At 50.9% G+C, this 27,033-nt stretch overlaps 1 protein-coding gene across 4 annotated transcripts; it reads right to left on the reverse strand.

Annotated features, from left to right (window-relative positions):
• Positions 1 to 1,552: 1,552 nt before the first annotated feature.
• Positions 1,553 to 27,033, reverse strand: tnrc6c1 (trinucleotide repeat containing adaptor 6C1). 4 transcript variants are annotated; one of them, XM_042307327.1, is made up of 17 exons: positions 26,881 to 27,033; positions 22,103 to 24,742; positions 19,254 to 19,454; positions 16,497 to 16,735; positions 16,146 to 16,203; positions 15,838 to 15,989; positions 15,338 to 15,496; positions 13,650 to 13,790; positions 13,142 to 13,261; positions 12,779 to 12,862; positions 12,173 to 12,413; positions 9,252 to 9,416; positions 8,697 to 8,873; positions 8,270 to 8,419; positions 5,408 to 5,632; positions 3,770 to 3,980; positions 1,553 to 3,485 (listed from the first exon to the last, which is right to left on the reverse strand). In XM_042307327.1, exons 1-17 carry the CDS (start codon positions 26,903 to 26,905, stop codon positions 3,116 to 3,118), a joined length of 5,358 nt encoding a protein of 1,785 aa, XP_042163261.1. In that variant the 5' UTR covers positions 26,906 to 27,033; the 3' UTR covers positions 1,553 to 3,115. The 4 variants fall into 4 exon arrangements, with proteins under 4 accessions (XP_042163261.1, XP_042163260.1, XP_042163263.1 ...); XM_042307326.1 differs by having other exon boundaries at positions 3,770 to 3,983; XM_042307329.1 differs by lacking the exon at positions 15,338 to 15,496 and having other exon boundaries at positions 3,770 to 3,983.

Raw genomic sequence — 27,033 nt, forward strand, 5'->3', positions numbered from 1 at the left:
CTGTGAGGCTCCCCAGGGATGGAGAGTGAAAGAGTGGAGAGATGATGGAGGTGATGAACAACAGAAGAGAGCGGGATAGAGGGGATAGTGGAGGTGATGAACAATAGAGGGATAGAGTGGAGGTGATGAACAACAGGGATAGAGTGGAGGTGATGAACAATAGAGGGATAGAATGGAGGTGATGAACAACAGAAGAGAGCGGGATAGAGAGAGGGATAGAGTGGAGTGATGAACAATAGAGGGATAGAGTGGAGGTGATGAACAACAGAAGAGAGGGGGATAGAGAGAGGGATAGAGTGGAGGTGATGAACAACATAAGAGAGAGGGATAGAGAGAGGGAGAGAGAGGGATAGAGAGAGGGGATGGAGGTGATGAACAATAGAGGGATAGAGTGGAGGTGATGAACAACAGAAGAGAGCGGGATAGAGAGGGATAGAGAGAGGGATAGAGAGGGGATAGAGAGAGGGATAGAGTGGAGGTGATGAACAATAGAGGGATAGAGTGGAGGTGATGAACAACAGAAGAGAGCGGGATAGAGAGAGGGATAGAGTGGAGGTGATGAACAACGGAGAGAGAGGGATAGGGATAAAGTGGAGGTGATGAACAACAGAGAGCGGGATAGAGAGAGAGGGATAGAGTGGAGGTGATGAACAACAGAGAGCGGGATAGAGAGAGAGGGATAGAGTGGAGGTGATGAACAACAGAAGAGAGGGGGATAGAGGGCGGGATAAAGTGGAGGTGATGAACAACAGAGAGCGGGATAGAGAGAGAGGGATAGAGTGGAGGTGATGAACAACAGAAGCTGGTGCAGTAGTAGTAGTTAATACGAATCGGACAGTTCTGACAGCTGCTCTTGGGCACCAGAGGCCCGGGAGGTCCCTGGGGGAACCAGTCTGTGAGGCTCCCCAGGGATGGAGAGGGGAAGGTGGGGTGAGAGCTGCTGCAGAGGCCTGGTGTGGAGCTTCTATGAAGACCACCCCCTCCGCAGCAGGCAGGCACTCAATGGCCACACGATCATACAGGTTGGCAGGGCTTGTGAAAAAGGTTGAGAGACAGAGAGAAAATGGCGATCCCCCTGCAGAATCCATCTCCAGAACATTGCCGCAGCATCTAGTTGCGTCTCCAGACAACAAGGCTAAAGATTTTCAGTCATGTAACAGTGATATTTACTTTGATAGAGTGAAAGGGAAAACAGGCGAGTGCTTCGGGGTCTCACACCCGATAGTGCCCAGTCTTTCATTCTCTTTCCATCCCTTCATTTTGCTACCATTTCAGAAAGGTTCCTGGTACCACAAACAGACCGCGAGAAAGGGAAGGTCGGAAATAAAACAACTATATGAAAACTGAAAATAGTTTCACATCTGTTACAGTTCATAAAGAGTTACACAGAAGCCACGTTGTAGTAGATTGCTTGTTTTTTTGTTGTTTTTTTCCTAGAGTTTTTCAGTGTCACACGCTTCTCCTCTTCTGATTCGTTGGCATTGAAGTGAAGGAGCTTGACGCTCTTTGCTAAGTGCTATGATAAACCACCTCTTTTTATAAAGCAGTTATATATTTGTTCCATACTTTTTTGTACCAAATACAACAATGGAAAGAAAGAAATGCATGGTTTCGTCTTGTGGGTAGATAAGGAACAAGTCTCGTTTTGGTATAATGCCCCATACACCCCCTTCCTTACCCCTGTGCCCCTCTAGTCCGTCACTGTGAGGCTGGATTAGAAAGACCCAGTCCAAGACTGAATAACAAGTGCTTGTTGTATATCCTTGTGTTTCACGGATAAGTAGGTCCAGCCAGCTCACACACCCAGGGGACATGGATATAGAGCGTCCTTGCTGATTCTGTCTCTGCTCTTGAAAGATGTTTGTGAGAGAAACCCTTTGAGTACTTGGTGTGGACGGTAGTAGAGAGTAGTCTGTGGCTTATATTGCACGTCACTTGAAATGGTGTGTTGGTGTAAAGGAGAGATTAGTGGACCACGGTAACGACTGAGGTCTTCCACAGTCACAGAAAGGGGAGGAACCAGACGTGATGTTTTGGTGCCGAGTTGAGGTGCATTTCAAAACAAGGGTTTTGTTACAGTTCCATAGAGCAGTGGTTACGAGACTTCAACAAGACGGTCATACACACATGTAAACACACGCCCCCGGAAATATTCACACACTGGAGTCATATTTCTCTTCGCTTATTTTGCGAATGGTTCGGGGAAACAAAACTCCTCCATGACAAAAATGGCTTTAAAATGAACAAGGCGAAGATCTTTTGCGTTTGCATCATCAATCCCTTTAAGAGTGGTGGGGACTGAATAATGTGCTTGTGACCGCCGAAGATTCCAGTTGAGAGCTGCTGTGGCCTCAGTCTCTTACAAGCACATCCTCTCCCCTCGGTTTTCGCTGGCTCAGAAATGAGTGTGCAATTCTCAGTACGTTTTCTTCAGTAAGTACAGAGTGAGTGAGAATCAGTGAATAAAGGAGGGGAACGAGGCCAGGGGGGAGGTTAAGGCTAGTAATTAGTGCTGAGAAAAAAACAAACAAGAGAAATTCCGGACTGGTAGAAAGTTCTGGAACCTTCCCGACAGGAAGGGGATGGGCTTTGGGAATGACGTGTATCTATGGTTTCTCTGAGGTGTGGATTGACTGCTGCCAGGCAGCAAGGGATTATGGGAGTTTTGAAGATGGCAGCTCGTTGTTTGAAGCAGTTAGTCTAAAACACACGTTTCACATGACAAATAGTTCTCAGAGTAAAGTTCAAATGTTTCTCTTCCTTTGTTGGTTGAGCCAAAGACAGACTCGTGCTTTTCCGGAAGTCCAAACTTAAAACACTGTAACCAGAGCCTCTCGCCGAACAAATCTAAAATGAAATGTTTTTTGTTGTTGTTAACAAACAGAAAAATTGGAAGAGGGTGAGCAGCGTGGACACAGAAGAGTCACCTTGTCCTCCTCAAGTCTGTCCCTCGATCATCCCACCCACACTGATTATCACCACATTGATTTGCTTGGTTTTTGCTCTTCTGTTTGTATACATGTATATATTTAGTACTGTGTAGTATTCCTGTGTAGTATTCCTGTGTAGTAATTCCATTCCTCCTTTTTCTAGCATGGAGCTCTGTGACGTGGTCCTACATGGACTCCCCGCTCAGCAGGTCCCCAGGCAGCAGCGTGTTGATAGGAGTAGGACTCCCCATGACCCGCCCCTCCTCTCCGCTGGGCGGTCCCCATAGGCTGGAGTACTGGGGCACGCCCCCCCAGAGCAGATCTCCGCCCGTCTTGGCTCCACCTCCTCCCATGCCGCCACCGCCAGAGTTCCAGTGGGGGTGGCCAATGGGGTGCGAGGATCTGGGCCCGGAACCACCCATCCGCGTCTGATTGACGCCTGGGTCAGCCTGCCAGCTGGTGGTTGAGGCTAGCTGCTGGCCCTGTGCAAAGAAGCGCTGGACCTCTTCCTCCCCAGCAAACTCTGCCAGGATGGTGGTGTTACCCAGAACGCACCTGGACAGGAAGAGAGACAAACAGAGAGGTGTTATTTGGTTAGCCTCGTTGAAGTGGCCATTCTCATACACCACGTGTGATGCTATAGACACTGTTTCTACCCTTTGTGGAAGCAGGCTGGGCACCCACTAAAAGATCTCTCTAAGTTCACATTTTTCCAAATTCTAAGCTTTCCAAGTTCTCCCAGTTCTAAGTCCTTTCACACCTGACAATTGACATGACTTAAGTATTTCTGCCTTCGAGCAGTGAGAGGGGCAGGAAAACTGCCAACAACATCTCCGTACATGTGCAGGGACTTCTGGGCCTTGGCGGCCTCCTCCTTGGAGCTGTAGCGCACCAATGCGTTGCCCTGGGTCAGGTTGAGGTGGAATGTGATGAGGGGGCCGTGCTGCATGCATAGCGTCCGCAGGGTGGAGCCGTCTATCTGGGGAGTGAGGTTCCTCAGGACCAACCAGCTACTGGTCCTGTTGGAGCTGTCTGTACTCCATGTGGTAGCTGCTAGAAGGATAGAGGGGGAGGAGAAGGAGAGAAGAGGGGGATAGAGAGGGAGGAAAGCTAAATAAATCTAAAATGCAGAATTGCGCTACATCTAACACCATGTCGTCACAATGTCAAATGGATTCTCCAAGGAGCTAGGAAAGTCAGTTAGTAAGATGGGTGGTGGATTCTAAGCAGTAAGCTCTGTAGTTTAGGTAAACCACAGTGTCAGTTGATCAAGAGAGGTGCGTTCAACCACAACAAGGCATTCTCGGGGCGTTGTCTAGACCGCCTTGGCTGTACCAAAAGGGCACCTAGTCTCTGCCTGCAAGGCTACAACATACACGTCGAGAACCTGGCCTTAAGTCTGTATCACAACACCTCTAGAACCTGACCTTCAGTCTGTATCACAACACCTCTAGAACCTGGCCTTAAGTCTGTATCACAACACCTCTAGAACCTGACCTTCAGTCTGTATCACAACACCTCTAGAACCTGTCCTTTAGTCTGCATCACAACACCTCTAGAACCTGTCCTTTAGTCTGCATCACAACACCTCTAGAACCTGTATCACAACACCTCTAGAACCTTTAGTCTGTATCACAACACCTCTAGAACCTGTCCTTTAGTCTGTAGAACCTGTCCTTTAGTCTGTATCACAACACCTCTAGAACCTGTCCTTTAGTCTGTATCACAACACCTCTAGAACCTGTCCTTTAGTCTGTATCACAACACCTCTAGAACCTGTCCTTTAGTCTGTATCACAACACCTCTAGAACCTGTCCTTTAGTCTGTATCACAACACCTCTAGAACCTGTCCTTTAGTCTGTATCACAACACCTCTAGAACCTGTCCTTTAGTCTATCACAACACCTCTAGAACCTGGCCTTTAGTCTGTATCACAACACCTCTAGAACCTGACCTTCAGTCATCTTCTACTGTAACTGAACATTTATGAGGGCTGCAGTCTTTATGGCAAGCACAACAAATACACAACATTTTTTGGAGAGAAAGACAGCTGTTACATGCACTGGTTGGACCAAAACCCATTCAGTCAATTCATTTATCCAGTCAGTCAGCAAGTCGCCATCCTCCCCATCCAATTACTTAACAGCTAATCAAATAGACTGACTATTTGCATTGACCCCCCCCCTTTGTTTTTTACACTGCTGCTACTCACTGTTTATTACCAAGCATAGTCACTCTACCCCTACCTACATGTGCAAATTACTGTGACTCGGTACCGGTTCCTCCTGTACATAGCCTCATTATTGTTATTTTATTGTGTTACTTTTAATATATATATATATTTTTTTACTTTAGTTCATTTAGTAAATATTTTCTTAACTCCATTTTGTTAAAACTGCATTGTTGGTTTTAAGCATTACACAGTTAGGTCTATGCCTGTTGTATTCGGCACATTTGACAAATATAATTTGATTTACCTGAGGAGTAGGAGCTGCTCCAGCCTTGGGCCAGGCCCAGGGAGTTGCCTCCCCAGGTGGAGGAGTGCTTGGTGGGGTTGGTGAGGCCCGGGGGGGGCCGTGTGGGGGCGGCTGTGTTACTGCGGGGCCCCTGGGGGACCTTCCACAACTCATGGGACAGAGAAACCTGGGAGGGGTGGGAGATGGGCCCCGGGGACCAGGTGGACTTCATGTCCGACAATTTACCTGAAAGAGAGATAAGAAAAGAAACACATTGATTGCTTGGCAACAATTGGAGATACTTGGCATTCTTCTATCAACAACACACAGCTAGACTTCACACACACAGTCCCAGACTGCACAGTAAGGAGTACAGCACAGGGTCAGTCTCAGTCCATGTCTCACAGTATGGGACAGATCAGGAACACAGCTAGACTTCACACACACACACAGTCCCAGACTGCACAGTAAGGAGTACAGCCCAGGGTCAGTTTCAGTCCATGTCTGACAGTATGGGACAGATCAGGAATACAGCTAGACTTCTCTCCCACACACACACTAAGGAGTACAGCCCAGGGTCAGTTTCAGTCCATGCCTCACAGTATGGGACAGATCAGGAATACAGCTAGACTTCTCTCCCTCTCACACACACTAACGAGTACAGCCCAGGGTCAGTTTCAGTCCATGCCTCACAGTATGGGACAGACGGAATACACACTTCTCACCCTCACACACACACACACACACACACACACACACACACACACACACACACACACATACACACCTAAGGAGTACATCCCAGGGTCAGTTTCAGTCCATGCCTCACAGTATGGGACAGATCAGGCCAGGAACACAGATATACTATATCTTAGTATAGTTCTAGTCTATACACCCTCCTCCCAGTTCCCCCCCATGCTACACACAGGGGTGAGGATACATCAACACCACAAGAGGGAAGATGTATGAGGGGTACAACTAAAGAGGGAAGGCACACAAAACAGATGTGATGGTAAGGATGGGGTCCTCCTCTGGACCAGATACTGAGCCACCAGAGACATCAACACTGATGGGGGCAGGGGGACAAACTAGCTCAAAGCGGAAGTCACCCCTACCCACAGATCTAGGACCAGATTATCATATCACCTGGTCCTAAACATAACCACGGGGAATATGGTAGGATATAAGATTTGACCCTGTATCAGCGGTTAGAGGCGACTTCCGCCCACTCCGACAAACTGTGTACCTGGGTCGTCCGTTTCCGGGGACGACAGACTGAACGAGCTAGAGTAGGCACTGACTGGCCAATCGGTGGAGGGGGGCAGGGCCTCGTTCTGAGATGAGGTGGGGGAGGAGCCTATGGGGGCATCGCATCCAGCAAAACAAAAACAAAAGGGAACGGAAGAGAGAGAGAATCTAATAAAGAAACAGAATAAATGAAAGTGGAAGACTGAACAGCTGTGGTGCTCTGTGGCTGTGTGATATGGGAGAGTTCAAAGTGTTGGGAATAAGATGACCTAGTAGTGTAGATATACGAGTGTCAGATTGTACATGCAGTTAAGTGAAGAAGCAGCAGGACCAGAAGAGAAAAAGCAGGCTTCTCCAGTGACTGAACTGTTACAGATAATCAGTCTCCAACCCATTGGGATACATTGCAGCCACAGTATCTGATTTTGCCCGCAGCAGTTTTCTTTGAACGATTCAGGTCATCTCAGACCCCCAGCTCTCCTCTCCCCTCTCAAGACCAAGTCTACCAGAGGGAGAGCACCATCATTACGTATGCATAGGACTACTTAGAACATGAACACTCCCCTCCCTCCCACCTGTCCTTCTCCCCCTCCCTCACCTCTCCTGTCCATCTCCCCCTCCCTCCCCTGTCCTTTCCCCTCCCTCACCCCTGTCCCTTCCTGTCCTTCTCCCCCTCCCTCACCCCCCTGTCCTTCTGCCCCTCCCTCCACCCCCTCCCTCCCCTCCCTCATCCCTGTCCTTCTCCCCTCCCCTCCCTCCACCCCTGTCCCCCCCTCCCTCCCTCACCTCCCTCCTGTCCTTCTCCCCCTCCCTCCCCTCACCCCCTGTCCTTCTAGCCCCCCTCCCACCCTCAGCTCCCCTCCTCTAGCTCACCCCTGTCCCTCTCCACCCTCACCTGTCCCTGTCCCCTCCCCTCTCCACCCCTGTCCCTCTCCACCCCTAGCTCCTGTCCCTCTCCACCCCTAGCTCCCCTGTCCCTCTCCACCCCTAGCTCCCCTGTCCCTCTCCACCCTCACCTCCCCTGTCCCTCTCCACCCTCAGCTCCCCTGTCCCTCTCCACCCCTCAGCTCCCCTGTCCCTCTCCACCCTCAGCTCCCCTGTCCCTCTCCCACCCCTCACCTCCCCTGTCCACCCCCCTCCCTCCACCCTCACCTCCCCTGTCCTCTCCACCCTCACCTCCCTGTCCCTCTCCACCCTCATTCCCCCTGTCCCTCTCCACCCCTCAGCTCCCCTGTCCCTCTCCACCCCTAGCTCCCCTGCTCCACCCCTAGCTCCCCTCTCCACCCCTAGCTCCCCTGTCCCTCTCCACCCCTAGCTCCCCTGTCCCTCCCCACCCCTGTCCCTCCCCCCCCACCCTCTCCACCCCTAGCTCCCCTGTCCCTCTCCAACCTCCCCTGTCTCTCAACCTCCCCTGTCTCTCTCAACCCCCTGTCTCTCTCAACCTCCCTGTCTCTCAACCTCCCCCTCAACCCCCCTGTCTCTCAACCCCCTGTCTCTCAACCTCCCCCTCCCCTGTCTCTCAACCTCCCCTGTCTCTCAACCTCCCCTCTCAACCTCCCCTGTCTGTCCCTTCCTTCTCCACCCTCCTCATCTCCCTCACCCTCCCTTTCTGCTTCCCTCGTCCTCCGTCCTCACCTCCACTGCGGTCTCTCTGCAGGTAGCGGTTGACGTCCTGGATGTTGGTGTTGATGGTGGGGCCGCTGGGCACGCTCCCCGGGGTCATGTTGGGGTCGTTCTCCGGGTCGATGTTCTGCAGGCCCTTCCAGGGCACGCCCGGGCAGAACTCTGGAGGAGGAAGTGATTGTACAGGAAGTATTACAATTGTCATTCCCTCATTCATTTACATGACTACCTGGTTCAGTTATGTACAAAATACAAAAGGTGGTGCTTGCAATGAAACTAAACCATTCTGATAAATTCTCTTGAAAACAGAACTCATTTGGCTACATTAGTCCCATGATCATCATATTAGGTGAATAGGTTTTGGCTGGCTAGTAAGCAGTCACTGTAGCTGTCCAGGACTGTTTCCCACCATCCCAGTCTAACTAGCCAACTAACTGACCTGGAGGCCAGGTGATGTTGGCGCCGTTGACCATCTTGTCGTTGGGGCTCTTGCCCTGGCTCCAGCTGTCTGGGGGCACCAGGGGGTTGGTGGGGGACTCGGAGACAGGCATCATGCCGTAGGGGCTGTACCCATCCTCCATTTGGGGGGGCTTCCCGGGGGGGCCCAGGTTGGAACCTGCCAGAGACAAGAGGGGAACCAGGAAGTTGGTTAAGTACAATATAAATTAGAACTAGAGAATGAAATACTTAGTCAAGTTTAATAGAAACCAATACAGGAGGGGTTAAATGCAGAAGACACATTTCAGTTGAATGCATTCAGTTGTACAACTGACCAGGTCTCCCCTTTCCCTTTCCTAGAACATATAGTAGCATTGAGATGGAAATTACAAGGTTCCACTTGAAAACCCAAGAGGACAACTACATTCTGAAGCTGCCAACTGAGTGTCATACACCATGGTCCTTTCATATCCCCCAGTTCTACTCAGTCCAGCTCAGTAGAGTTCATTAAATCTTTATTGTCCCAACATTGGGCAATGGTGTCAACAGTTTGTACCGTGCTTGTTCAGGTTGGGCTCCAGAGAGGATGAGCCTCCAGAGAGGCTGTCCATGGAGTTGGGGTGTGTCCACTGGGAGAGGCGAGACTGTGGCTGGGGAAGCTCCTTCATGGACAGGCCTCCCACCTCTATGCAGGTTACATTCATGTTAGGATTCAGTCCAGCTGGGAGAGAGGCAAAGAGAACGGCAGAGAGAGGGAGACAGGCAGAGAGAGAGGCAGAGAGAGGGAGACAGGCAGAGAGAGAGGCAGAGAGAGAGGCAGAGAGGGGGAGACAGGCAGAGAGAGAGGGAGACAGACAGAGAGGGGGAGACAGGCAAAGAGAACAGCAGAGAGAGAGCAGAGGGAGACAGGCAGAGAGAGGGAGACAGGCAGAGAGAGGGAGAGAGACAGGCAGAGAGAGGAGACAGGCAGAGAGAGGGAGACAGGAGGCAGGGAGACAGGCAGAGAGACAGGAGAGAGCGGGAGGGAGACAGGCAGAGAGAGGGAGACAGGCAGAGAGAGAGAGCGGGAGACAGACAGAGGGAGACAGAGAGAGAGGAGACAGGCAGAGAGAGGGAGACAGGCAGAGAGAGGGAGACAGGCAGAGAGAGGGAGACAGGCAGGAGAGAGGCAGAGAGCGGGAGACAGGCAGACAGGCAGAGAGAGGGAGACAGGCAGAGAGAGGGAGACAGGCAGAGAGAGGGAGACAGGCAGAGAGAGAGGAGACAGGCAGAGAGAGGGAGACAGGCAGAGAGAGGGAGACAGGCAGAGAGAGAGGGAGACAGGCAGAGAGAGGGAGACAGGCAGAGAGAGGGAGACAGGCAGAGAGAGGGAGACAGGCAGAGACAGGCAGAGAGAGGGAGACAGGCAGAGAGAGGGAGACAGGCAGAGAGAGGGAGACAGGCAGAGAGAGGGAGACAGGCAGAGAGAGGGAGAGGCAGAGAGAGGGAGACCGGCAGAGAGGCAGGGAGGTAACACCAGACAAAACAAGTCAATCACTCGATGAATCACTCGTTTCTTGTTTTGCACTTTGTTGCTATGGTTCTTTATATAACTACAATCAATCGTAATGTCTTTGCCACAGGACATCTGTCAGACACTGAGCAAGTCCCAACAGCTGTATTTGAACACAGACAGATATTGACCAGAAAGATGATCTGTTTAGAAAGGGCACACACAGGTCTGGGACCTGTAACAATGATGACATTCCCAGTCCTGCTATCAATCAATCAAATGTATTTATAAAGCCCCTGTTACATCAACAACTGTCCCAAATTGACAAGAGCCCAAAGTGGAACTACTACAGTGGGGAGAACAAGTATTTGATAACCTGCAAAATCGGCAGTGTTTCCTACTTACAAAGCATGTAGAGGTCTGTAATTTTTATCATAGGTACACTTCAACTGTGAGAGACGGAATCTAAACCAAAAATCCAGAAAATCACATTGTATGATTTTTAAGTAATTCATTTGCATTTTATTGCATGACATAAGTATTTGAAAACCTACCAACCAGTAAGAATTCCAGCTCTCACAGACCTGTTTTCCTTAAGAAGCCCCCCTGTTCTCCACTCATTACCTGTATTAACTGCACCTGTTTGAACCCATCACCTTTATAAAAGACACCTGTCCACACACTCAATAAAACAGACTCCAACCTCTCCACAATGGCCAAGACCAGAGAGCTGTGTAAGGACATCAGGGATACAATTGTAGACCTGCACAAGGCTGGGATGGGCTACAGGACAATAGGCAAGCAGTTTGGTGAGAAGGCAACAACTGTTGGCGCAATTATTAGAAAATGGAAGAAGTTCAAGTTGACGGTCAATCACCTTCTGTCTGGGGCTCCATGCAAGATCTCACCTCGTGGGGCATCAATGATCATGAGGAAGGTGAGGGATCAGCCCAGAACTACACGGCAGGACCTGGTCAATGACCTGAAGAGAGCTGGGACCACAGTCTCAAAGAAAACCATTAGTAACACACTACGCCGTCATGGATTAAAATCCTGCAGCTCACGCAAGGTCCCCCCTGCTCAAGCCAGCGCATTTCCAGGGCCGTCTGAAGTTTGCCAATGACCATCTGGATGATCCAGAGGAGGAATGGGAGAAGGTCATGTGGTCTGATGAGACAAAAATAGCTTTTTGGTCTAAACTCCACTCGCCGTGTTTGGTGGAAGAAGAAGGATGAGTACAACCCCAAGAACACCATCCCAACTGTGAAGCATGGAGGTGGAAACATCATTATTTCGGAATGCTTCTCTGCAAAGGCGACAGGACGACTGCACCGTATTGAGGGGAGGATGGATGGGGCCATGTATCGCGAGATCTTGGCCAACAACCTCCTTCCCTCAGTAAGAGCATTGAAGATGGGTCGTGGCTGGGTCTTCCAGCATGACAACGACCCGAAACACACAGCCAGGGCAACTATGGAGTGGCTCCGTAAGAAGCATCTCAAGGTCCTGGAGTGGCCTAGCCAGTCTCCAGACCTGAACCCAATAGAAAATCTTTGGAGGGAGCTGAAAGTCTGTATAGCCCAGCGACAGCCCCGAAACCTGAAGGATCTGGAGAAGGTCTGTATGGAGGAGTGGGCCAAAATCCCTGCTGCAGTGTGTGTAAACCTGGTCAAGAACTACAGGAAACATATGATCTCTGTAATTACAAACAAAGGTTTCTGTACCAAATATTAAGTTCTGCTTTTCTGATGTATCAAATACTTATGTCATGCAATAAAATACAAATTAATTATTTAAAAATCATAGTGATTTTCTGGATTTTTGTTTTAGATTCCGTCTCTCACAGTTGAAGTGTACCTATGATAAAAATTACAGACCTCTACATGCTTTGTAAGTAGGAAAACCTGCAAAATCGGCAGTGTATCAAATACTTGTTCTCCCCACTGTATGTGTCATGCACATTGTGGAACAGAGTTCCCACTCACAGAGAGGGTAGGGGCTGTAGGAGTTGGGGGACGACTGCTGCTCTTTGGTCTGCAGGTCGGGTAGGCCCGGAGCCTGGGGGTGGCCTGGGAACAAGTCCAGGGCTGATTTGCCTTGGCCGTGGTGCAGGCCGGAGGAGGAGAGGGAGCCGAGGGTCTGCTGCTGCTTCATCAGCAGGGCCTGGGCCAGCTGTCTCTGGTGCTGTTGGATCTGCTGCTGCATGTTATTGATTGTACGTGCAACCTGCAGGAAGAGGAAGTGACATCAGAGAGAGACACAAAGCTGGTGGTCAGTTTATCTGTGAGCCAGCAAAGAACACAGGAAAAACTTCAATGGGACAGTTGCTCGAGTGAATGGCAAGTATAGCCCCTTATACATACATCTGCTTCTACTAGGGATTAACCACCCAGGTTCTCAAATTCACCAGGCTAGGAACCCAGGTGTCTGCAAAGCACATACACCCCCTCTGCTATAGTAGAATGGTAAAACGTTTGGGTTTTACCCCAGTATGAGGCCTGGCCGGGTTCAGGATCAGTAGATATGAAAGGCAGAGATGGGTGAAACTAGTGGGCTGTATCTGAGAGGGAGGGACACAGAGGGACACTCACGTGCTGCTCCTGCTGTCGGATGGGACCAGAAACATTACGCTGCGCCTGCAACATCTGCTGTTGAATTTGTAAACGCTGGTATGCCTGCAGAGGATTAGACGTTTACACACAAATCTACAGACACATATGTACAGAAATATGCACGTGCACACACACACACACACACACACACACACACACACACACACACCATTTTCTGGTTGCTACAGAATGCGATCAGTCAAAACCCAAGGGTTTTTCACATCTCGAAGGCAACGAGGCAGTAGAGGAGTGTATGATATAAGCGTGTACAGAGTGTATCTGCATAGTGTTTATATGGAGGAGTCCTAAAGTAAACTGAGAGGAGACCAGATGAGGACTCACCAGTTGCAGCTGGTATAGTTGGTTCAAAAGGGTCATATGTTGAGGGTTTATTGGTGAGGTTAAAAGTGCAGGATTCAGACCAATGTTTTTTGCTGCAAACTGTAAGAGCTGTGCTTGAACCTGGACAAGAGAGAGACCAAAAGATTCGGTTTTAGAAACCATAAACTAAGTACGAGAAAAAACGGTAGACAGGACTGAGGCGCTTATGCACGTAAACTATGCTGAGGGGAGCTGAAAAATGTGTGTGTGTGTGTTTGATTCTATATATGATTGCAAGTGTGTTCGTGTATGTGTGTGTGAGTGAGGGGAGATACTTGGAGGGGGCTGAGAGGTGTGTGGTGTTCCCCAGGTCGTATTCATTAGGCACTAAATACGAGACAATGAATCCAAACAAGGATCCCTCCCTACCTGAACTTGTCTAATAACAACCTCTGTTGAAAACCGTTTTACAGTTTTCCCATAATGAATACAACCCTGGTCCATGTAGTGTGTGTGTGTGTGTGTGTACCTGAGGGGAGAGAAACTGAGGCACTTGAGCGCGTAGACTAGGCTGGGAGGAGCCGAGAGGCGGCACTGGCGGCTGAGGAGGAGGCTGCTGCATGGCCCGGGCTTGTGCTGCACCGCTACAGCCCAACATTCCACTCTGCATCTGAGAGGGAGGAGAGGGAGGTGGAAATCAGGGTGGAACAGCATGATGATAGGGACCCACTATTCTGCACTGTTGAGGAAGAACTGCAAGTCTGCATGTCTTTGAACCGTTTACAGCCACATGACCAATAAACTTGGATTTAGATTCATAAAAAGTCCAACGAGATTTAACAGGCTAGACAAAACCCCAGTGAAAAATCTAAACCTAAATACAGGCTCCCTCTAGCTCTGTCTGTCCCCTGCCAGTCTGTCCGTCCATCCATCTCCCTCTCTGCCTATCAGTGTGCCAGCCAGTCCTCTCTGCCTATCAGTATGCCAACCAGTCCTCTCTGCCTATCAGTGCGTCAGCCAGTCCTCTCTGCCTATCAGTGCGCCAGCCAGTCCTCTCTGCCTATCAGTGCGCCAGCCAGTCCTCTCTGCCTATCAGTGTGCCAGCCAGTCCTCTCTGCCTATCAGTGTGCCAGCCAGTCCTCTCTGCCTATCAGTGTGCCAGCCAGTCCTCTCTGCCTATCAGTGTGCCAGCCAGTCCTCTCTGCCTATCAGTGTGCCAGCCAGTCCTCTCTGCCTATCAGTGTGCCAGCCAGTCCTCTCTGCCTATCAGTGTGCCAGCCAGTCCTCTCTGCCTATCAGTGTGCCAGCCAGTCCTCTCTGCCTATCAGTGTGCCAGCCAGTCCCTCTCTGCCTATCAGTGTGCCAACCAGTCCTCTCTGCCTATCAGTGTGCCAACCAGTCCTCTCTGCCTATCAGTGTGCCAACCAGTCCTCTCTGCCTATCAGTGTGCCAACCAGTCCTCTCTGCCTATCAGTGTGCCAACCAGTCCTCTCTGCCTATCAGTGTGCCAACCAGTCCTTCCTCTTCTCAGACTCCTATCTTCTCCTAGCAGTCTGTCATTCAACTCCACAATACCCCCAATTATGTTTATGGCACCTGCCTGTTGCCTGTCTGCTGTCTAAACCCCACATAGCCGTAGACAGTGTGCTGCCTACCTGCCTGTTGCCTGTCTGCTGTCTAAACCCCCCCACTGTTGCCTGTCTGCCTGTAGACAGTGTGCTGTCTAAACCCCCATAGCCGTAGACCTGCCTGTTGCCTGTCTGCTGTCTAAACCCCACATAGCCATAGACAGTGTGCTGCCTACCTGCCTGTTGCCTGTCTGCTGTCTAAACCCCACATAGCCGTAGACAGTGTGCTGCCTACCTGCCTGTTGCCTGTCTGCTGTCTAAACCCCACATAGCCGTAGACAGTGTGCTGCCTACCTGCCTGTTGCCTGTCTGCTGTCTAAACCCCACATAGCCATAGACAGTGTGCTGCCTACCTGCCTGTTGCCTGTCTGCTGTCTAAACCCCACATAGCCGTAGACAGTGTGCTGCCTACCTGCCTGTTGCCTGTCTGCTGTCTAAACCCCACATAGCCATAGACAGTGTGCTGCCTACCTGCCTGTTGCCTGTCTGCTGTCTAAACCCCACATAGCCGTAGACAGTGTGCTGCCTACCTGCCTGTTGCCTGTCTGCTGTCTAAACCCCACATAGCCATAGACAGTGTGCTGCCTACCTGTCTGTTGTTCAAGTTTTGCATGGCTAGGCCCTGTGGGCCACCCAGGCCCTGGCTGGATAGAGGCAGGGAGGGGAGTTTCAGGCCGAGGGGGCCGGGGGAACAAGGCATAAACGGTGAGGAGGTATGGACGTCCTCCACCAGGCTACCAACACCGTCCTGCGCCCACACAGACAGCCACAGAGGGAGAGCGTCACCATTACACTCTCAATGGGTGGATACATAGAAACTGAACCTTGCCCTGTTCAGAACAGAATCTGTCCCCTCATAACTAGTGAAGAATAGAACAAACACACTATTGAGTGAGTTACACAACAGTGTGATGTACAGTATTATATTGTTCGCTTTTTAAAAATATATATTTTTTGATTCCTTGATAAGTTATTTTCCATGGTTCCCCAGAACACTAGTCTGCCCTGGCTATACAGCATCTTCTCATTGAAGAACCCATGGACAATATAGGAGTATGTGATGTTGGGGAGTGGGTCAGGGGTCATTACCTTGTCGAGGAAAGGGGAGCGATCTGAGGAGGACTCTTTGGAGTGGAGGGGAGGCCGGCAGCCCATTGGCCCCTTGTTGATCAGACAGTTGTTGTAGTCAGACATGCCCATCCCCCGCCTGTCCAGCTCCGTCTTCTTCTCCAACAGAGCACCTGAGAGAGACAGATTAGCGAGAGTAGTGGCAAACAGAGAGCAGTGAGAGAACACAGGGATATCACCAACACTGATACAGTCAGTGACAGTGATATGGACTGCATCAGGAGTAAGGAGTTAACAGAGTGTATTGAGGACTGGGAGAAGAGACTTACTCATGGCCTGGTCCAGGTTCATGTTGTTCCTCTTCAGAGCCTCCTCAGCTGGATCTCTCTGGACACACACACACACAAACAGCTGTCAGCAGAAATATCTCACAAACATGCATGTGTACGTGTGGTCCTGTGTGGCTCAGTTGATAGGAACATGGAGCTAGCCACGCCAGGAAGGCGGGTTTGATTCCCGCGGGGGTTTGATTCCTGCGGGGGCTACCAAAATATATGCATTCACTGTTGTATTAAAGTGTCTGCTAAATGGCATGTTATATTATTATCAGATGTCTATGTATACAGATTACATCAGTGTGGAGTTTGACCCCAGAGGTAGTAGCAGGTAGCAGCACTCACAGGGAAGCCCATGTCTGTCAGCTGCTTGATCAGGCGATTCATGATCCAGGCTTCCTCCTGCTTGCCCGGAATCTTCCCCTTGGGTGGGGCCTTCCTGGGTCTGTTGCCCCAGGAGTTGCTCTCCTGGGAGGCCTGGCTGCTCCACATGTCCCCGTCATCAGGGTCCCACTGGCCCCCAGACAAACCCATGTCCTCCCCGCCACCTCCGCCACCCCAGCTGTCTTGCATAGATTTGGGGGCTGCAGAGGGAGAGGAGGAAATGTTGTGTTACTATCTTTTCAAATTCATTTTCATCCACAACGTTTTAAGTCACCAGCTGCCACTGATTATGACATCATATTTTTGTATTGGTTCTGACAGTGGGGTATTTGTATGGGTTCTGACAGTGGGGTATTGGTATGGGTTCTGACAGTGGGGTATTTGTATGGGTTCTGACAGTGGGGTATTTGTATGGGTTCTGACAGTGGGGTATTTATTTGGGTTCTGACAGTGGGGTATTTGTATGGGTTCTGACAGTGGGGGTATGGGTTCTGACAGTGGGGTATGGGTTCTGACAGTGGGGTATTTGTATGGGTTCTGACAGTGGGGTTGTATGGGTTCTGACAGTGGGGTATATGTATGGGTTCTGACAGTGGGGTATATGTATGGGTTCTGACAGTGGGGTATATGTAGTGGGGGGTTCTGACAGTGGGGGGGTTCTGACAGTGGGGTATTTGTATGGGTTCTGACAGTGGGGTATTTGTATTGGTTCTGACAGTGGGGTATTTGTATGACAGTGGTTCTGACAGTGGGGTATTTGTATTGCTTCTGACAGTGGGGTATTTGTATTGGTTCTGACAGTGGGGTATTTGTATTGCTTCTGACAGTGGGGTATTTGTATTGCTTCTGACAGTGGGGTATTTGTATTGCTTCTGACAGTGGGGTATTTGAATTGTCAGTTGATTTAGACTTATTTTAGAATAGCACAGCCATGCACTGGTAAAGTTCGTATAGAAAGACTATTGGAGAATACATTCTGTGTATTCAGCCTGCCACCAGAGGTCAGTGTAGCTGCATACTAAATAGGGAGTCAATTTGTTTTCAGCAATTATATTCCATGACTGATCAAAACATGTTTTCTCATGGCTTTCCTGTTCCTCTGCAGCAGACATATAGTGAGCAATATGTTCGGAACATCGAAACGCAATAAAATCACAGTATCAATTCGTATTACACATAGGATATTCTCATGATTCTATTAGCATGCAATGTAGCCTGCAGGTAGCCTAGAGGTCTAGTGTCTGCAGGTAACCTAGAGGTCTAGTGTCTGCAGGTAGCCTAGAGGTCTAGTGTCTGCAGGTAGCCTAGAGGTCTAGTGTCTGCAGGTAGCCTAGAGGTCTAGTGTCTGCAGGTAGCCTAGAGGTCTAGTGTCTGCAGGTAGCCTAGAGGTCTAGTGTCTGCAGGTAGCCTAGAGGTCTAGGTCTGCAGGTAGCCTAGAGGTCTAGTGTCTGCAGGTAGCCTAGAGGTCCAGTGTCTGCAGGTAGCCTAGAGGTCCAGTGTCTGCAGGTAGCCTAGAGGTCCAGTGTCTGCAGGTAGCCTAGAGGTCCAGTGTCTGCAGGTAGCCTAGAGGTCCAGTGTCTGCAGGTAGCCTAGAGGTCCAGTGTCTGCAGGTAGCCTAGAGGTCCAGTGTCTGCAGGTAGCCTAGAGGTCCAGTGTCTGCAGGTAGCCTAGAGGTCCAGTGTCTGCAGGTAGCCTAGAGGTCCAGTGTCTGCAGGTAGCCTAGAGGTCCAGTGTCTGCAGGTAGCCTAGAGGTCCAGTGTCTGCAGGTAGCCTAGAGGTCCAGTGTCTGCAGGTAGCCTAGAGGTCCAGTGTCTGCAGGTAGCCTAGAGGTCCAGTGTCTGCAGGTAGCCTAGAGGTCCAGTGTCTGCAGGTAGCCTAGAGGTCCAGTGTCTGCAGGTAGCCTAGAGGTCCAGTGTCTGCAGGTAGCCTAGAGGTCCAGTGTCTGCAGGTAGCCTAGAGGTCCAGTGTCTGCAGGTAGCCTAGAGGTCCAGTGTCTGCAGGTAGCCTAGAGGTCCAGTGTCTGCAGGTAGCCTAGAGGTCCAGTGTCTGCAGGTAGCCTAGAGGTCCAGTGTCTGCAGGTAGCCTAGAGGTCCAGTGTCTGCAGGTAGCCTAGAGGTCCAGTGTCTGCAGGTAGCCTAGAGGTCCAGTGTCTGCAGGTAGCCTAGAGGTCCAGTGTCTGCAGGTAGCCTAGAGGTCCAGTGTCTGCAGGTAGCCTAGAGGTCCAGTGTCTGCAGGTAGCCTAGAGGTCCAGTGTCTGCAGGTAGCCTAGAGGTCCAGTGTCTGCAGGTAGCCTAGAGGTCCAGTGTCTGCAGGTAGCCTAGAGGTCCAGTGTCTGCAGGTAGCCTAGAGGTCCAGTGTCTGCAGGTAGCCTAGAGGTCTAGTGTCTGCAGGTAGCCTAGAGGTCTAGTGTCTGCAGGTAGCCTAGAGGTCTAGTGTCTGCAGGTAGCCTAGAGGTCTAAGCTACCTTGCGTAGCCTGCCGGTTGTTGGTTTGAATCCTTGAGCCGACTAGAGGTGCAAAATCTGTTGACGTGCCCTTGATCAAGGCACTTAAACCTAATAGTTACTGTAAGTTGCTCTGGATAAGTGTCTGCTAAATGACTCAAATGTTAAACATTTTGTAATGTCATGAGGTCCCAGCCATAGTAAAAACATTAGCAATTTTGATTAATCAGGAAAAATCTGATCTAATCTATAAAAAGTACTAGAGTCCTTCTCACCTGGTTTGCAAGGTGCAGATCCAAGGGGTGGGTTGCCCCGTCTGTAGGGTTCAGGGCTGTTGTCACCCACACCCCAGCCCCCATGGCTCCCGGTGGGTTTCCCCCAGGCGGAGGTCCCGTTGTCCACGCTGACCAGAGGGGGAGCAGGCTCCCCCCAGGAGGGCTCTGGTTTGGGGTGGGCACTGGAAGGCTCCCCCCAGCCTAGGAACAGGATGACTTTGATAAGGGCACACGTGGATTGGATAACAGTACAGAGAACAACGGACCCAAAACAAACTCTTGCTCTGGAACCTTGGGTCCATTTTGTTCACATGTTATAGGTCCAAAAGGCTCCTTATCAGTTTCTACCCCCAAGCCATAAGACGACTGAACAATGAATCAAATGGCTGCCCCTCCCACTGTTTATTATCTATGCATAGTCACTTTACCCCTACCTACATGTACATATTACCTCCACTACCCCGTACTCCCACACACTGACTCGGTACCGGTACCCGTGGTATATAATCTTGTTATTGTTACTTTTTAATGTATTTTTCTGAAGCAAATATTTACTAAATTAACTAAAGTCTTATTTCCTTAAAACTGCACTGTTGGTTAAGGGCTTGCAAGTAAGCATTTCACTGTAAGGTCTACATACACCTGTTGTGTTCAGCGCATGTGATTTGTTTTTGATCCTACAGGAGAAACCCCTGCACTGGCATTCATACACCTAACAAAATGCATGTATTGTCAATTTCAACATTGTGTGCATCCTTGTTCTAAATCTAAGTTTAAACAGTCACAATGTAACAAAAACATTAAGAAAATCATATTGCTAAAATGTACCATTCCTAACCTTTCATTTCTTTCCTGGTTTCTACAATGCCCCTTTATGCAGGACAGGCTGGACTTTGGCCAGTCCAGGACAGAGGAGGCCGTTTAACTCTTGGCCCTGTCCGTAGTAACCAGTTGGCCTGGCTGAGAGTCAGGCAGCCCCATCTCTGCCTGTGCCAGTTTGTCTATTGCTCCAAGAGGTCTACTTCCTGGATCAGATTTCACTCTCTCAGTTATGATCATCTCCTCATCTCCTTTCCGTCATGACCACTGATGTTAAAGAAATCAATAGCTTGTCATTTTAAGTATCAGGGTTATGTGGGAAAGGAGTGAAGGAAACTAAAGACATATTTCAGTGTATACTGTATGGACACACAACTTTTATTGTATTATTTTGTGTTGCATGGTTGATTGTGGTGCATAAAAAAGCAGCATATGGGGCAGTGACTAGCCAGAACCAGCAGGGGATCTAAACTCTCCCTCTCTCCCCCTCCTCCCCCCCCTCCCTCCTCCCCCCCCTTCCTACTCCTCCTCCTCCCTCTCCTCCTCTAACTACTGACAGATGGTAGTTACTCCTATAATCACACACTTCCTCCACAGCTCAAACATTTTGTGGCTCCAATCGCTATTTTCACAAGCCGGGTTAGTAAACAGCATTCTTGGGCTTCCTCCGCCACGTGTGCCCACGTGAGGTTGCCACAGTTACGCACACAGATGGGGGCGCCCGTGTTGTTGTTGTGAAATCAGAGGAGAGCGAGCTTCAGAGAAGTAAAGGGGGTGGGGCCAGGGCGGGCTGGCATCGCTTTCAACAATTTGGTTCTTCATTTAGATGGAAATCTAAGAGGTTTTACCTTCAAACGGATCAACGTGTTGGAGCCAAGCATGTGTTCGCTGTGCGCCACCTAACAAGATTTTGTGTTAAGTCATAGGTAGAACAGACAACTTTTTCCTTGTTCTTGTGTTCACAGTATAATAACAGTTGATTGAACTGCAACAACGGTTTTAAGCTGCTGCTTTTTAACAAAACGACTAATCTTTATCAGGCCTGGCACAGTGAATTCATTCTGCCTGTTAGGTTTGTAAAACCCACAACACTGTTCTCCTCCCATGACTACATGTACAAAACGTAAACACAACACGGTTCTCCTCCCATGACTACATGCACAAAACGTAAACACAACACGGTTCTCCTCCCATGACTACATGCACAAAACGTAAACACAACACGGTTCTCCTCCCATGACTACATGTACAAAACGTAAACACAACACGGTTCTCCTCCCATGACTACATGTACAAAACGTAAACACAACACGGTTCTCCTCCCATGACTACATGTACAAAACGTAAACACAACACGGTTCTCCTCCCATGACTACATGCACAAAACGTAAACACAACACGGTTCTCCTCCCATGACTACATGTACAAAATGTACACGGTTCTCCTCCCATGAACATGTACAAAACACAACACGGTTCTCCTCCCATGACTACATGTACAAAACACAACCGGTTCTCCTCCCATGACTACATGTACAAAACGTAAACACAACACGGTTCTCCTCCCATGACTACATGTACAAAACGTAAACACAACACGGTTCTCCTCCCATGACTACATGTACAAAACGTAAACACAACACGGTTCTCCTCCCATGACTACATGACTACATGCACAAAACGTAAACACAACACGGTTCTCCTCCCATGACTACATGTACAAAACGGTTCTCCTCCCATGACTACATGTACAAAACGTAAACACAACACGGTTCTCCTCCCATGACTACATGTACAAAACGTAACACAACACGGATCTCCTCCCATGACTACATGCACAAAACGTAAACACAACACGGCTCTCCTCCCATGACTACATGTACAAAACGTAAACACAACATTGCAGGACGCTTCACAATTTCATAAGACTCCTGATCTAAAAGCTAGATGGCATTGTCAAAACACAAGATTATCAAGGACACAATCACAGTATCACTATAAGCCGTCCATTCATAGAGTATGTCTTCTCACCTGGACCCATGAGGGGTGGTCTGCTGTGTGGTGGAGGCGCAGTCTGGTGAGGCATGGCTGTGTCCATGGGCCCACTGTTCTGGCCTGGGCCCTGGGGGTTGTGGCCCCCATGGCTCTGGAGGGGTGGTGGGGGGCCGTGGTAGGTGTGATGTGGTGGGTGGTTGTTGTTGTTTCCAGGGGGGCATGTGGGGGCATTCCCTGGGGGTCTACCTTGGGGTGGCCCTCCTCCCCCAGGGTTGTTCTTGTCCCAGAGGTTGACCGTCTTGTTGTAGGCACCCGGGTCGCCCCAAGCCGAGGTGCCGTCATCAATCTCCATCTTGCGTCGGATGGAGGGTGGGGAAGGTTCCTCCCACCCTGTGGGCTCTCCTCCTGAGGGATCCTGCTTGCTCCCTCCTCCTCCCCCGTTGCCCTCCCGGCCTGATACACTGGGCTTCACGGGGCCAGGGCCACCCCAGGATCCCATGCTCCCTTCTCCACCTCCTGCCCCGCCCATGCTCCCTCTAACTCCTCCGCTATTGCCGTTGGAGCTCTCCTGGGGCTTGCCGACCCATCCTTGGGCAGGGCAACTTGGGCGCTGCTGGGCCATCGCTGGCTCTCCCCAGCCTCCACCAACATTTCCCCCCATCCCCGGACCAGGTTTTCCCCAGCCTCGGTTGCTCTCTTTCCAGCCTCCTGCTCCTTCTCCCTCCCAGGGAGGGTTGGTGGTGGGACTGTTCTTCTTGCCATCTGCAGGCTCTCTCCAGTCCCCCCCTCCTCCATTGCCCCCTCCTCCAGCGCTGTTGCCCCAGCCGCTGTGGGGCGGCTTGGGCCCATCTCCCCAGCCCTGGGGCTTGGGGGCCTTGCCGTGGGAACCATCCCAGCTTGGGGACTTCTCCTCTGGAGCACCCCAGGACTGACTCCCAGCTTTGGGCATGTTGGGGCCTGACCCGGGGCCTCCTGGTGGGGGGTTCCCCCAGCCCCCAGGACCGTTGGGGGGATTCTTGCTGCTCGGTGGCTCACCCCAGCCAGAGCCGGGTTGGCTGGCTGGAGGCTTGGAACCACCCCAGCCAGGGGCAGCCTGAGGACCAGGCCCGGGACCCTCGCTCTTGGGGTCAGCCCGATGAGGGGGGCCGTGGCTGGGGTTGGAGGGCCCTTGGGCTGGCTCAGTGGGAGTGTTGGGGCCGGAGCCTCCCCAAGAGTCCGTCCCGGCAGCATCTGCCTTTCGTTGGGTGCGTGCCGCCTCCTCCATGTCCCAGGACGTGTGCTGGCGGACGGGGGTCTGGCCCCAGCCTGTGTTGCACAGCACCCTGGGGTCCAGGTCAGGGGCTGGGAGCAGGGGGGCAGGCTCATCCCTGGATGACCGGTCCTGTCGGAGGGAGTGTCCCGCTCCATCCATGCCCTCGCTACTGCCCTCGCTGGCCGCCGTGGTGCTAGGGGCTCGGGTGCTCCAGGATCTGGCCTGCTGGGGAGGAGAGCTGGGGGCGTCCCAGCCCCCCTGGACCTCGCCAGAATGCTGCTTCCCCCAGGCGTCTCTGCTGCTCTGGCCTCCCCAGCCTCCAGAGGGTCCACCACCACTGCTTCCATGGCTCCCCCAGCCCCCGGCCCCAGAGTCCCAGCCCGAAGGCTCCGCGGAGGAGGCGACTGACTTGGAGTCTCCATTGTTGCCCCAGACGGAGCTGCCATCCTCTCCATTGACCAGCTGGGAAGCTCCAGGAGGAGGCTGGCCCAGGGAGCCCATACCTCCGGAGGGGCCACTCCAGCCGGACACGCTGTGGATAGGGGGCTCCTGTTGCTTGCTAGTATGATTTGGTCCGTCAGTGTTAAGGTTCTGAGGTTCTGAGCTGAAAGACACATTCGTGGATGAGGATGGGTGTGGCTCAGATGATTCTCCCCAGGTGCTGCCTCCCCCAACCGGAAGGTTGCCGTTGGTGCCGCCCACCATGGCTCCTCCCCTGATGCCGTTCCCCTGGGCGTGAGAGGTGCCTGGCGGGTCGCAGAGGTTTGGAGGGGGTTGAGAAGAAGGGGGTTGATTGGGGTTGGCTCCCCCTGAGCTGCTTGCCCCCGCTCCTCCGCCCCCGTCGTGCCCCAGAACGGGCCAGGCCGAGGGGTTGGCATTGGGGTTCAGGTTCAAGTTGGAGGTGGTGGAGGAAGAGGAGCCCCAACCCCTGCCTCCTCCTCCTCCCATTGGCCCATCACTCTTCCCCTCCCCACCCCCGACAGAGGAGGACTGAGGAGGGCCATGGGGGGAGGGACCGGGACCAGATCCCCAGCCCCGATTGGCTGCTCCTTGGCTGGAGGCCATGTTGACCGTGCCTGCCCCGGGGTGATTGGCTGAGCTGCCGGGCCCAGAGCTGGCTCCTTTGCTGCTGGGGTAGTTGGCAGGAAAGTGGCCTGTCTGGCCGTTGGCCCCCGTGGCCATGCTCATACTGCTGCTGCTTCTGGCTGGGTCAGTGTCCGAGGGGCATCCTCCTGCAGGGCCCTGGCTCTGGCTGCTGCGGGAAATGGAGGGCCAGGCCTCGGTGTCGCTCTCGTCGATGATCACTGTATCCCAGCCACTGTGATTGGCCGACGCTGAGGCGGAAGTGGCACTCCGATTGGCTGGCTGGTGTCCCCAGTGGGGATTCTCATAATGGGCTCCCGGGCCACTCTGTGGGGGCAGCTCTGTTGAATGAGAGAGGATGGAGAGAAAGAGGATGGAGGGAGAGAGAGGGAGAAAGGGACAAGGTTAGTATGTCTTCATACCTAGAAGATAACATGACAACAGTTGGCATCTAAACATATGCCAAGAGTGTGCAAAGCTGTCCTCAAGGCAAAGGGTGGCTACTTTGAAGAATCTCAAATTTAACATATATTTTTTTATTAGCTTTTTTGGTTACTACATGATTCCATATGTGTTATTTCATAGTTTGTCTTCACTATTATTTTACAAAGTAAAAATGAGTAAAAATAAAGAAAAACCTTTGAATGAGTAAGTGTTGAAAACCTTTGACCGGTAGTGTATATGCCAAAATGTTCCCAAACTGGAGATTTAACCGATGATGGAGGACCCTTCAATTCGGGCTTATGGAGCCCACCAGTCCCCATCTGCGCCTCACAAAAGGTAGTTAGATAGTTTAAAATCAGCCAGTTAAGATTAGAATTTCGATTACAATGTGCGCATAGGCTGTACTTGTTTTAATAGCCTACAATGTTTATTCAGCTCAAATTTACTCACGAGGCGATGGCACACAACTCAGTGTAGGTATAGGCTAGTGTTTTTATTGGTTTTCTGTATTCATTTCAGGTTCACAGTACTGACCGAACCGAGGTCCCCGTACAGAACAGTTCGGTGCCAATACGCCACTGCTTATAACTAACTATAAGTTAAGTAAGACTATAAGATGTCATTTGGTTTGCTAACTTGTTAGCTAAGTGGCTCGATGTTAAGATTACAGCAGAGACATTCAATCCCCTCCTGGATCAAGAACCCGGTTGCCTAAATTATTTTGTGTGTCATTATTTTGATAACTAAATTGCTCCCCCCTGTGGGCACTTCTGGTAATACAGTATACCCCGGTATGGTACAGTATGACAATCTGTCTACTGTCCAACCCTGGTTGAAATGTTGTGGGAGTTCTGTTTATTCTGCATATTTCGAAATACCCCGGTATACAGTATTAACGGTATATCGCCCAAGCCTAGTAATCGCAACAGCTTTACCCTAGTTGCAGCCATCTTGGAATAAAGTGGGAGTCCTAGGTGGAGTCCACCGGCAGATCCTAAGACACCCATCCTCAGTCCTAACCCTTGACCCCTTGAGTCCTGCAGTTCAGCCTCAGTCTGGTCCTGACACCAGCTTCACAAACATTTGGCTCGACTGATAACCACTCTGCCCTGGAGTGTATTCGATTAGGTGAAACACTTTACATTTGTTCCGGCATCATTGTGATGTGTACAGCTGATATGACAAACACAAGTACCTAAACTACACAATACAACATTTATATCTGAATGTTTCGTAATGTTGCACCCCTGCTGTACAGAAGATTGCCTCCTAGTGCCCTCAAATCTCTCTACTGCCTCTACTCCTCAAACCCAAACAGTAGGATTTCTTTCTCTTCCTATAAAGAAACCACTGCTGAGAGAGGCTTGGGTAACAACAGTTCTAGAACTATCCCCTGAAGCAGCTTGGTGCATAAGAAGTGAGTCAGTCCAAAAGCAGCAGCTGCTCTAGATGCACTGCCGTGGTAATCACTCTGCCGCCGCGTCAGTTCCCTCTCGTTGTTTTTGGTGTGCCTCCACATGCATGTGTGAGCGGAACGGACAGCACACACACAGCGTCTGCTTTTGTCTGATCTTTAAATGGGGAGAGATGCTGTTTGTCTGCAAGCTTTTGCTGGCTGTCTGTCTCTCACTCTCTGCAGAGCTTAGGCTTCTTCCAATGATTATATACAAATGGAAAAACAGAAAGAGGGAGGGAGAAAAGGGCAGTGTCTCAGACACAGCGGTGTGGTTTCTGTGGTGTAGTACAGGACGCCATTTTATCAAATCTGAACCAGAGCCAAAAACGCTCAGAGCTACAGTCTGTATCTGTTTCTCTCTCTCTTCCTGCAGCACGGTCGCTTCTCTGAAAAAACACACTAAAACTATCCTCATGAAGATATTCATCAGAATGTCATCTGTCGCTGCTGGATGTTTTCCGTTGCAAAATCGTACTTATCTTAGTACTTGCATGCATTTAAAGGCACAACGCAGTGAAAGACGCCCAGCGAATAAAGAGAAAGAGAGGGGGGATCACGGGCGAAAAGCAGGAACAATACCTGAGGAGAGGTACCTTCCGACCATGGTGAGCGAGCGCTACGTTTGGAGCGAAGCGGTGGCGGCGCAGGCGGCCATCCCCGTGTGTCTCTAGTCTCAATATGTCTGCTCGGCTCGCCAGGGCTTTCAGAGGCTCATTTTTGAAATACTGCCAA

The sequence above is a fragment of the Oncorhynchus tshawytscha genome, linkage group LG27 (genome assembly GCF_018296145.1).
Source record: "Oncorhynchus tshawytscha isolate Ot180627B linkage group LG27, Otsh_v2.0, whole genome shotgun sequence".
NCBI classification, from domain to species: domain Eukaryota; kingdom Metazoa; phylum Chordata; class Actinopteri; order Salmoniformes; family Salmonidae; genus Oncorhynchus; species Oncorhynchus tshawytscha.